The following is a 13,383-nucleotide window of genomic DNA, read 5'->3' on the forward strand; positions in this document are numbered from 1 at the left end:
AGTGTAAAGGAAGAAATCATCAATTGATCACAAAAACATACGTTGATAAGAAAACTGACAAATTTATCAACAGCAAAGTTAGAAAAATACAGAGAGAATATTTATTTATAAATTCAGGTAACTGAGATCATACTTCTAGAGTTTTGAAGTCCAGAAACTGTGCATGTACTGTTTTCAATAATAACAAATAAACATGGTTTTGTAAATAACATTTTTATTTCAAAGATTTTAACCCATGACAACTGAAAAAAAAAAATCATTCCATTCATTATCGTACTGTTCTGCTAATTTTTGGTTAATTAAACCCCATTCTTTATTGTAAACAGTAAGATAACAATAAACTTTTTGACTCCTGGTCAGTATGAAATATAAAAAAGAATGCTTTAAAGATTTACAAATTATGTATTTTCAAAAGGTTACATAACTTAAGAAAAAAATTTGTTCAACAATGAGCTATCATGGTAATATCATTCTTCAACTGAAGACACAATTTAATAGTTAAGTTGTTGTCAGTCTTAGTTATCTGTACCATTCATAAGCTGAGTAAAAACCATAAACTCTTGTGAGAAATACTCAGAATTCATTGCCATAAACTATCCAGTGAAAAATGATTCTCAAGATGGCTCTTCTAAAGAAAGGACTTCATGCTGTGTTATACAATCTGTAATAAAATCAAAATAAAAGAATATTTTAACGCAAAAAGTGCATACATGAGTAAGAATGAAAGAAAACATGCAATGAACACTTTAACTTCAAACAAGAACACCTATTTGTAATGAATATAACCTTCAATTACTTAAATGAAGTCTGAGCTTTCATTGCATTAGATTGAAACTTTTACAGCTTACATGAAGGCTAAAATTATCTAAGATACAGTTTGGGTTCAAACTGCTACATAATAAACATTTTTGGTAATAATTTCTATGTGATAGTTTTGGGTTTGACTATTAAGGTAATGGTCTAAGCTTCAAACTATACTTCATAAAGTAATTACAAGATAACTGGAATTTATAATATCACTCACTCAGTTCATTTTTATGCAAATCACAGAGCTGATGAAATTTTATAAGGTTTGAAACGCAAATGGTCTTTTGGCCTACACTCAGACATTTGGTAGAGGTTTTACATCTTTGTAGCTAATGACATTCCATTTCTATAGTCAGAATGATACTTCAAATCTGAGCATTGATAAAGTTCCGAAATAAACTCAGCCAATCTTCCAAAAAAAAAGATTTTTTTTTCCAGTGCAACTTTAGTGTCTAGTAATTTGACAGGATACAACAAGTCTCTTGATCGGAATCCCACGTGTGCTATATAGGATTGAAGTACTGTGAACATGCAAGCCATTCAATTTAGTAAATCCTTTCTTTTTTCAACAAATGCATCAAACAGTTTAGTAATAAGGGACTGGGCATTATCACCCACTGGGATAAAAACAAGGCCTGAGATACCAGCATATGGAATCAAAGAGGGTCAACAATGTGGTGTGACATTAATGTTACCATTCTGCTAAATGCAGAAGTCAGTACATTTGCCAGTGCTTATTTTTGCTCATACCATTTTCCCATTATCTTCATATGCATTACTGTAAGAAAACTGTCTAGGATTAAGCTTCGGTTTCTCTTTCAATGAGTATGTTTTTGTTATCTGGCTATAAGGCAAAGCTTGACTCATCTGTAAAAAGAATACTGTTCTACTGGACCTGTTCTTAACACCATTGCAATTGACCTTTCATTATCACTAGTTATCTGGTTTACAGGTTGGCCAAGTGAAATCTGTGATTAGTGATTATGCCTGATATTCAACATGTTTAGTAGATCTATTGTGATCATGTTTGGCTTCAAAGATCATAAAAATTTACTGACACCACTACTGATTTTTAGTTTTATTTGCTGAAGTTTTTTCATGTGTTTGATGCCTGTGATGCCTTGCTTTATTTCTCATTGTGTAATTTATTACAAGGTCTTGAACCCTCAGTTCTCGGTTTTTGGATATTGAAGTCTTGACAACAATACTGACACTGCACTGAAATAGGATCCAGTTGTGGCTTTAAAAATAAGATTTAGTTTTAGAGCAGGAACCCTACAGTTTTGATAAGCCAGAATTGATAGTGATCATATGCTTGTGTTATGATAATGATCAGTCTTATTCAGGTATCCAAGCAAGTGTACCACTTATTTGGAAGCAGTTCCATATTCTGTTAACAACACTTATACCAATTTGTGAATAAAATGATAGTAAGTTGATTGACAAAAGTTTTTGCCTTGTCATATATTTAATATAACAAATTTCAATTTATCTTTAAATATTTTGTGCAGTATATTTACGTATATATGTACACACACACTATGAACAATAATAATTACATTACTGAATCATTACTGTGAGGGTGAAATAAAAAAAACAACAACCTCATAACAATGAAGAGCTAGTTATGAATATTTGCAGCTGTAATTATTTAAAGGTACAGTTGAAAGAAGCAATATAATTATTAGAAAACAAAAACTAAGCCAGAACTACACATTCTAAAAACCTTATAGTTATATCAAATATAAAAACATCAACCAGTTGGGTATGCATGTGAAGAAAGCTTGATGTTTTAGTAGTCAGGTGAAAATTTTTAATGTAACTTCTATTTGAAAAGTTTAAGTTTCCACTGCTTACGTAAAATACTATTTCTCAGTTAAAGTTACATGTAAACAGGTTGGGCTTCATCTGCTTCTTTATAGTACAGGCATAGGTAAAATATGTGTTTCCTTTAGTTAGGCGGAAGAATTATGCTTAATTGATAATACAATAGTCCCTGGTGGATACAACTCATCCAAATAACAACTTCCTTTTAGATATGACTTTTTTTCTGTGCACTGAATGAGTTTACATTGATCTGACTTCTCACAAACAACTTCCTGACAGAAGCAACATATGGCTGTGGTTTTTGTGCAGAAGGTCAGATAACGACTTCTCTATAGTGACTTTTCTTCATTTAAATAAAAATATATAAACATGTTGTTTTTGTTGTGTGTTCATTTATTTGATTTTATGTGTACATGTATGTACTATAAGCTGAATCTGTGATGATTCAACTGTAGTTTCTTGATGTCCACAATGGGTGGGTGATCATATGTGATACCACACAATGAAAATAAATATGAAGGCTGGGAAATTTTCATATTTTATGTAATATTCTTCAAAATATGAATATTTATACCATGATTATTTAATGTGATCAGAAAAAGCAATAATTTCAATAGCAATTAGTGCTTGATTAACCCAGTTGACACGAGCGATGAATAGCACACAATTAGCATTGAAAATGAGACCATGATGCAAGCTGGGAAAACCCTCACCAGCCAATCAGCAGTCAGAATGAGTGTTTTCTCAGAATGTTAGATGATGTGTGACATAGGTAACTAATTCTTCTGGTGAGTAGTTAATCTATGGCTTGCTATATAAATATGAAACATATTGAAGAATAAATCATTTACATAAGTTATTTTACATAAAATACAAAACAATTCTAAGATATTTTTTATAGAACTGTTATCCATCATAACTATTCTTATATCAATTTAGTATGTGATCTGATTACTTATACAGTATATAAGCCATTATGCTCAAGCCTTTGCAATAGCAACTGGCACAGCTTGAACTTGGTCAATTGTTATCTAGTTATTGATCCTTTGAATAATGACTTCCTGTCAGATATGACTTTTTATCATGGCAGATAGGTCAGTTGTATCTAAGAGGGACAACTGTATCTCTATTATGTAGATGTGAAATTAAGACAAATAACCTATACATTTTAATTTAAGGATATCTATCACCAGCTTGTAATAAAGAGTTTGCAAAATACTGTAAGCCTAAAGATCATTTTCCACTGATGAAAAAGGTGAAAAGAGTCCATATACATAATCCTTAAAACAGTTTTGTGAACATTATTAAAAATAAAGCAGAAGATTATTGATTAAGTAACAATAGTTTTTGCTAATTACTTTCTTTGCCATATACAAGATTGTTTAAATTTTCCTTTCTAAATCTTTTATTACTAATGAAATTTCTTAAGGTTTATAATGTTTACATTTTGCCTTTTCAAGAAGACTTAACTATTTACTAGTGAGTTAAGCATTAATTTAAAAATTCTGTAACATAATAGCATTGTTGCTGAAAAAGTAATAAATAAAATAATGCAAAGAGTAAGTGGGAAAATTGATAAAAACATTCTCAATAAGAAAGGACACGGTTAAGTTACTAGATCAAGTGAATAAACACTCAAATGTTTATGCAGATGTTGCTGTGTCATTGATTAGAGCTGTGATGTAGTTTCCTGAAAGTACAGCTGTCACAAAATATGCATTGATTTGACTAGCAAAAAGATGTAATTTTTTGTCTGTGCAAAGTACAGCAACGTGTGAAATTGGTCCAGTTTGGAGGTACAGAAGAGAAGAAGGAACACATTCTCATCAACCCACTAAACTCCACATAACATCAAAAATTCTCTACAAATGTGGATGTCTGTTGAGACAGACATTTGGAACATGGAGGGCTGAATGCTAGTATTTTTGTGTTCCTTAGGTAAGATATACTCAACACATTCCTTATAGTTACATTCATTAACAATACTGGTTGGATTGATTAATTTATCTAGCTTTATTTTTTATGTTTTGTTAATTATAAACCATGAAGCTGCCCAATGGGCTATCTGTGTTGTGCCAACCATGAGTATAAAAATCCAACTTTTTGTATTACAAGCCCTCAGACTAATCACTGAGGGCTCTAATTTTATTACTTTTTAAGTATATTTTTATTATTACTTTCATTATAAAGATTATTTTTTTGCTGCTAGCTTAGTATATATGTATTAAGGACCAACCTAAATCTGATACAGCTTGTTTAGATGCTGAATCAAAACTGCAAAGCCAAAAAACAAATGATATGTACAATTCATGCTTTTTCTCTTGTAGTTTATTTTTGCTAACATTTTTAATAATTAAATACTTGGTGTTCAAATACATAGAGATCATAGCTAAACAAAATATTCAATAAGATGATGTTTTGAACTTGTAAAAATCTGCAAATGTGTGTATTTAATTTAAAATAGGTAGTATGGGGTATTGGTTTCAATTTACGTAGACCCGTTCATGGGGGGAAAGCATTCCCAGAAATATACAGACCAATGTGACTCCTTTTTTTAACATACAGCTTATTTACTTTGTAATTTACTTTCAGCTTAGTGTAATCTTCAACTAACTTACTTGATCCAGAAAACATACCTGATGTCTACAGAAGGTTCAAAGATGTTACCAGCTCCTGAAAGACAAGTTGTGATACTATCACACTGTATTATGTACAACAAATTAGGAGAAATCAAAAAATAAACTTACACATAGAACAATTAATATAATTAAATATGCATCTAAAAATTAACAATCAACTAAAATTTTAAGAAATACAGTTCATATATATTGTGCAAAAAATAACAATTAAATCAAGACACTGGTAAAGTTTAGATAGTATCAACTTTGAAATTTAGTAGTCTATAGCTGTAAGGGTATTCTCACCCAAGATCCATTTTTCAGAAACTTCCTTCACAGCAGAATTACTTTCTCGGCATACATGCTTGAGAGGACCCACTGCAAACTGACAATGTCTATAACTGGGAGTTATCTGAGATAAACAATAATGTTTCATGTTGACACATACAAAATTATTTTCCCAAAATACGCATAATGCAAAACAAATCTTTTACTGGGTGAAAAGAAAGGATCAATATCAACACTTGTATAGGACATCAGCATTTTTGCTCTTTGTCATTCAATTAAACAAAATAAATTATAAATATGTATCCTCAAGAAAACAATACATATTATTGAAAACATAAAAATTTGTTTTAAAGCATGGTACTTCAGAATGAATTATTTTAAACAAACCATTACATTAATAATGACTGACTTAAAAAACAAACAAACATTAAATAAAAAAGTTATGTTTGAAAAATGGATGTGGGCTCTGTTACATGATGTGAGTTGATTCATTGCCTTGTTACGCTAGTTAGACAAAGTCCAAAGAACAATGAGATTAAGAAAGTAGATGTGAAACTTCTAAAAGCCTTACACTGTTCAGAATAAATAAGAGTAACTGTTACAATTAGCAGTCATTCCAGAAAAAACAATTTTTTTTTATTTTATTTCATATTTTTCAACTTTTGCTACAGTAATTTCAATACAGTTAACATAGAGCAAATAAGAAAGTTTTACTGACAAAAAAAACCTTGATATTTATTAAGGAGGATTTAGAGGTTATGCAACTGAAAGAAGTAATTTTATTCTTAGCATGAAAATCATCTTTCACTCATACTGACATAGTAAAGGCTTCATAAATTCAGACAAATGTTTAGTAAAAATATTTTATGTGTTTTTTTTTTGTACAAAAGACTTGTAATGTTTAGTAAAACTTGTTAAGTTTTGTGAAGATAAACTTACTATTTTGAGAGGTATAATTTGTATAGTTTCATGGTGGTTATGCAGTCAGTCAAAATTATAAAGCCCATATATATAGTTAAGCATCTAATTTCACTGAAAGAAAATTTGTTACAGGGGGTACAATGCACAGAACTAAACTGAAGTGTTCTTGATTTTCGAAGTTATAAAGATATATATATATATATCATGGCTTGATTTTAATGCTCATCCGAGATGCTTAAAAACTTCTTCGGATGACCAACTTAAACCCCCGTGTTGTTGAATGGATGACTAGTGTTTTCTCCTTACTCAAAATAACATCACATCTACTGTACACATATACATGCCCACACTACACTAAATATTTAACTTTTCATGACAAATATCTCTGGTTTTCTTAGCATATTATAAAATAAGATCAAAATAATATAAACAACAGTCAATAAACACTACACTTTTTCTAACTGTGTTGCCTCTCGATGGCCAGAAGTTGAACTTTTCTTTAACATGTTTTTGACTTTGCATGCAACTAATGTTTATGATATTTTATAACTGACCAAGAGACCTCCAGATATTTGAATTTTAACAATTGCATATTTTAAATTTATGCATATTCCTGGTGGAAACAGATAAAATGTAATACTTTTCAGCTTTATCATATACGTACTTAATCAGATGGAAAGCATCTGGACACAGCTAATCTCTGCACATACTAATTAGGAACTAAGTTAATTGCAGTGACCTCTTGTCACAAACTAACAGTTTAAGTTTATAGTACTATGACATTGGAATAACCTAAATAAATCATAGTGAAGATGATATATAATACCTCGATATACACATCACACTATAACTACTTACTTCTGTCAGTTTATCTCCAACCAGTTGTCTGGTGAACACGATTTGTAATACATTTTTAAAAGATTTTTTCAACAATGAATAAATAAAACTGTGGTGGGTTACATTGATCACCTTTCTGTTAAAATTTTAATTAATACTCAAAACAAAGCTCTTTCATTAAAAATTCCATATTGGCTTGGATTATCAAAAGTTGTTAAATAAACTGTACTACAATGGAAATACATTTATGTTACTTACTGTGCCTCCAACCAGGTTTACTAACTGAACCAATTTTTCTTTAGGTGGAGAGCTGTAAGGAGATATGTAAATGAAACCTAAACTGCCAAAGAGGTCTTGTCTATAACCTGGTCCTGTTGCAGCTCTTTCAAGTCGGCTGATCTGATAGATGAATGAAAACACTGGTTAAAAATTCAAAAGTGTCAAAAATAAAGTACAGATCACGGAAGAAAGAGTTACCACATTTAAATGAAAAATTAAAACTGTAAATAGAAAACATTTAAACAAAAGAACAATACACATACATAATAATGAGCATTTAAAATGAACTAAAGGAAGAATCTAAAAGTTATTGCACTAAGAAATAGAGAGAAAAGTTATTCAGCTTTATATTTTTAAAGATAAATTCTGTTCTATTAAAAATGTGAAAAATTTTAATGAAATAATTGAAATACGATGATTTTTTCAAGGATATTTTGGTTAAAACTATGCATTTCTATAAGTTACTGGCAAATACTTTTGGCTCAGATATTTGAAAAAGTTAGTTCCCTGGCAGATGAACTAAGAAGATTAGTAAAAAAACTTTATAAAATACCATATGATCATTAACTCATTGACAAATCATAAAATATGCTTATCATGCTATTCTTGTCTAATGTAGTTAGTTGCTTGCAACATTTCTGTACACTATGGCACCGACAAATAAAATAGGATAAAACAAAACAATACCAAAGCTTTGTAATAGATACAGATACTGTACAATATCTAGATTTTAATAAAAATATAATAACGAGAACACAACAGTAATTTAAACACAGTCTTGTAAAGTACAGGTTCACATACATCTTTTAATGAGTTATTACTGGAAATGTTTTTATTTCACCTACATGAACTCTGCTCACTAAAAAATAACTTGTTATACATTTTCAGTAGCTTTTCTCTCAATATTTTTTTACCCATTTTAAATATTTCTTAAATTTGTGCCTCATTAATTCTGACAAGATCTATTACATGTAATGCTAACATAAGCATGAACCTTATTTAGAGATTAGTTAAAGACATCTATGAGAGATAGGAAGTCTCTGAGCATGTCAAAAGATTTGAAAATGAATTCTAACTATTATATGTCATTTACAAAAGAGAGAAAATTGATTATGCTGAAAAATATGTTGTGCTTTGTAGTTTACAAAAATTATTATTATGTTACAGGAATGTTAGAGTTTATTAGATAGGGCCATTCAGTCAGCCAATTATTTGAGTATCTTTACATAATTTTTGAAAATAACATGATTTTAACTTAATTGTTTAATAAACATTTATGAATAGATTTGGTGCATCAGAGAAAAATACATATATTCACAAGTACCCAATACACTTTTAAATTTTATAAAGTTCAATATATTTTCAAGTTACACTGAATGGCAGTTTTAGGCATGGAACATTGTGGACTTGAATACTCCTATATATACTAACTTCTTTCAGTATTTCTATAATTTTCTGCAAATTAAATTTAGAAATAGATGTTAAATCTGACAGACAATGTATTTCTACTACTGTATTGGTCATACTTTGTCTAAAGTTCTACTCTTTACATAATGTAATTTGTCTGTGTCTTTTACAAGTGATTATGTGAATTATGAAATTATGCCCTAGTTCTATTCATTTATAAAGTGTTTGAGAAGTCTAGCACTATACTATAAAATTACCAAACAACCCTCTGTTCTTGCTAATTCCCACAGTAAACCAGCATAATTAGACTTTCTTACAGAAACTCTGTGTAAACATGCAAAATAAAACATTTAATTAGTTTTTAATCAGCACCTGAACTGCAGGGAAGTAATCACTCAATTCAAAAGGTTCTTCTTCTAACCATCTTCCTGCTTCCAGTGATTTAAATACCTTAAAAAGATAAAATGTTTAAAATCCTATTTACAGTAACTATCTACTAACTTTACAAATTGCTAATCTTTCATTCATATAATAACAACATGTTCAAGTACAAATTAAATAACAGAAATATAAGGATATTGAATACAAATAAAAAATTTGTAATGGACTAAAATACATAAGCAACAAAAATGAACTATTTTAATACCAAAATACAAACCGAAACATTACATAGGCATTATAATTCCTTTCACCTGAATTGAAATTTCACAAGTGTAATGAGCAAATAACTAAAATATATGTGTACCAAATACTTAAAATTACTTTAATATAATGAACAAAATATATTGTTTGAATTAAAATGAAATGAGCAAAGAATGACTTAAACACATAGCAACAAAAACTACAACTAATACTAAAATTCATAAACACAACAATTAAACATAATAAAGCATCCTTCCATCTGAATTCAAATGAGACAAGTGTAATGAATAATGAGTAACTAAAATATACACAAAACAAAAATTTAAACTACCTTAAAAACCAATACAAGCATAATAAATCTCTCTTCCACTACAACAGTTGAGTTCAACCAGTTTCTTGCATGGTTAAACTGTATAAAATCTTCCAATACATACAAGACAGGAAGATGAAATGTACTTAATTCAGCATAATAAAGAATGAATGTTATACAACTTACATTTCACATGGCAATGAAAGTCTTCCTTAGAAATAACTACTGCTTGGCAAATTTTTAGAATGCAATTTCAATTGGAATTAAAAGGGGAACTTCAAGTTAACAAACTTTAGTTACAGTATATAGTTGAGCTTAATTAGAAAGTAAAATCTGTTAGACTAAGAGACCTGAAATGAAAATTTAATAATGTATTCCAAAAAAAGTGAAGTTAAATTCCTACTAAAATGTCCATTTGTTTGTTTTGAATTTTGCAAAAATTTAAATGAGGGCTAGCTGTGCTAGCCATCCCTAATTCAGCAGTAAAGGACTAGAGGGTAGGCAACTAGCCATCATCACCCACTGCCAACTCTTGAGCTACTCTTTTACCAACAAACAGTGGGATGACCATCACATTATAATGACCCCACAGCTGCAAGAGCAAGCATGTTTGGTTCGAACAGGGATTCAAACTCGCAATACTCAGATTGCAAGTCAAGCACCTTAAGCACCTGGCCATGCCGGACTACTAAAATGTTATAAAGAGAAATTAGTTTGAATATGTTTTAATGGATTTATTTTTAAATTTGAGAACAAACTCTTCTTTCTCATTCAGTTAAGAATAAGAGATCTATGTTATTATATCAAGTTTTTCCAACTCTGCCCCATATTGTAACTTACGTTATTTTTTAGCTCTATGGAGCTTATACATATATATTATAAACACTTATATAACAAAGAACAAAAATTATACTAAATATCACATATTTTACAATTCTTTTGACTATCACACTACCAGTATCATTCTATGTAAGTGGAAACATCTAGAATCATAACAAAAGACAAAACAAGGTCAGCAACAGGGAAATAGAACCTCACAGAACTAATATTGTGGTGTTCAAAATTCAAAAATTAAATTTTGTTAATTCTTACAATCTATACACTTGGATAAATGAATCCAACTGAGAATTATTAATACACTTATAGAATAATTGTTTTAAGAAGCTTTAATAGATAAAATATTTCTGTACAGAAAAGTTTGAACTTCATCAGCAGTGCTTTCTCTTGGTTTGAATACTTCTTATTTTTTAAACTATACAGCCTTTATTACATTACAGATATTATTTCTTAACCACTTTATGGGTCTTTCCTTTAGGCAAAAATGCTTCCCTTGTTTTCTAAGTAAGCATTAAAAGCTTTGCACAAAATATATTGGTATGAAAGTCATACTACTTCATACTATTCTGAAACAAAATACTCACACTCTTAATAGTCTTAGATGTCATGAAAATTAATATGTCATCTGTACAGTATTTACAAGCATCATATATATTCACAACCACAAAAATGATTATTTATTACAAAAAATTAAGAAAAAAATTGTGACGAGACAAGTGACATTGAAGATAACTAAATATTTCAACATTAGTGAATACACTATTAGATTTCATTAATTAAAAACTGATAATAATCGCAGAACACAGCTTGGAAAATAAATAAGCTTAGCAAAATTTCATGTCATGAAAAGGTTGAATGTTTTTTACTCTAATGATTAAATTTCTAAACTTTACATTCAAGTTGAGCTGTTTTAATGTATTTTTATTAAATCATTCACAAGTTGGTTTGTTGTTAATCACAAAGATACAATATGGACTGTGTCTATTGTTGAGAATCTTATTCTGATTTTAGTTATAAGCCTCAAGCTTACTAATTAGCCACCAAGGAGACTTCTTCGTTATAAAAATTACCATGCACATATATTATAAATACATAATCAGTATTCTATAAATGAAATTATATTTTGTAAATTATTACATATACAGAAATCATTATACACTTGTTGCCTCTGGGTTTTACATAAGAATACACATAACATTATACAATTACACAGAACTTTGGTTCAGATTCAAAATCTTTAGTCAAATAAATAACAAACCTTTCTTGCTTCAGATTCCTGATGTAATAAAACCCATGTGCAACATTTGCTGGTTAAGTAATGGTGAGTAGATCTGATACTTAAGATTAGAGAGCCAACTTCAATTGTAACAAATTATGACAACATAATTCAAAAGGTTTTGAATACAAAATGAAAATGTTCACATAAACTAAAATAAATTACAGTCAAAGTATGGATAAAACAGACACTGTATAAGTTACTATTGATTTCCAGCAATGTAGAAAAAGGAGGGTATGGTAGATGTTAGCATTAAGTATAAAAAGCAGTTACACCAGTGAGTAAAGGAAACCCAAAGGTACTATGGAGCCAAAATAAAAACAAAATAAAGTGATATGAAATTCTATTATTTAGGCACTTAATTAGGAGATATTTAGCCTCAGTTACATTGTTTGCTATTGTGATGTTCAGTATGACCAGCTAATAGAATATTTTTAACTTATTTATAGCTTAATTAGAAAGCCAGATAACTATAGTAGTTTTAGAACATTCACTTTTTAGTGTGTGACAATGTTTTGTGTTCTAGAATGTATATTTGAAATAATTATTATTAATTTTTGGACCACCACCATCATTACAAAACAATTATGTTAGAGTGCTTCTTCTCTTGGAAGACATAATTCCTCAATCTACATGTAAGTACTGAATTTCTTGCTTTATATATTTCTTATTCATTTATTGTTATAAAAATTATTAGAACATAAAACTCATAACATATTAGGTTATATAAAAAAAAAGTCCAAGAAAACACATCATGTGACATGATTATAGTTTGACTATGGCATGATTGTTATTACATTGTTTGTTTACATAAAGCTGTCTGGCCATAATAAGTGGCTTATGTATTACCATGAGATGGTCTAAGAGTAGCAGTGAAGCAATAAAGTTAAATGAACCCAGATTTGAAAAGGCTATTAACTTTGGCTGTAAGAATAAGTAGCACGTAATTGTCTGTTACAATATGCTATCATTTTAGATAAAAAAAATGGAATTCAGATTCATGTTGAATTTTAAATTTTTCCTTTTCCCCTACATTACTGATTTTGCTACAGTTATTGTTAGGGTAAAGTAATTAACAGATACGATATAAAGTTTTACGAAACAAATCTTTTGATATTCATTTTGGTGGTTCTAAAGTTTATGCAAATGAAATATGAAAACTGTATGGTGAAAACAAATTTTTTTTTATTTTTAGTCATGAAAATCACCTTCCATTCAGACTAGTCAAAGTCAGAATGACTCAGTAAATTCACAGATAAATCTTTAGCAAAAATACTTTGTTAAAAAATCTAATTTTTGTGTTACAACATAACTGTAATGTTTACTAAAAGCTT

At 29.3% G+C, this 13,383-nt stretch overlaps 1 protein-coding gene across 2 annotated transcripts in view; it reads right to left on the reverse strand.

Moving 5' to 3' along the window:
- Positions 1-212: 212 nt before the first annotated feature.
- Positions 213-13,383, reverse strand: part of LOC106463730 (microcephalin-like) — a 37,923-nt gene continuing 24,752 nt past the window's right edge. For both annotated transcript variants that reach the window (XM_022391360.1, XM_013923829.2), the window contains exons 9-12: positions 9,357-9,434; positions 7,557-7,697; positions 5,559-5,664; positions 213-661 (exon numbers count right to left, since the gene is read on the reverse strand). In XM_022391360.1, coding sequence (XP_022247068.1) covers positions 615-661; positions 5,559-5,664; positions 7,557-7,697; positions 9,357-9,434 — 372 coding nt within the window. In that variant the 3' untranslated portion in view covers positions 213-614. The remainder of the gene's footprint in view (positions 662-5,558; positions 5,665-7,556; positions 7,698-9,356; positions 9,435-13,383) is intronic.

Source organism: Limulus polyphemus, unplaced genomic scaffold, assembly GCF_000517525.1.
Source record: "Limulus polyphemus unplaced genomic scaffold, Limulus_polyphemus-2.1.2 Scaffold1, whole genome shotgun sequence".
NCBI classification, from domain to species: domain Eukaryota; kingdom Metazoa; phylum Arthropoda; class Merostomata; order Xiphosura; family Limulidae; genus Limulus; species Limulus polyphemus.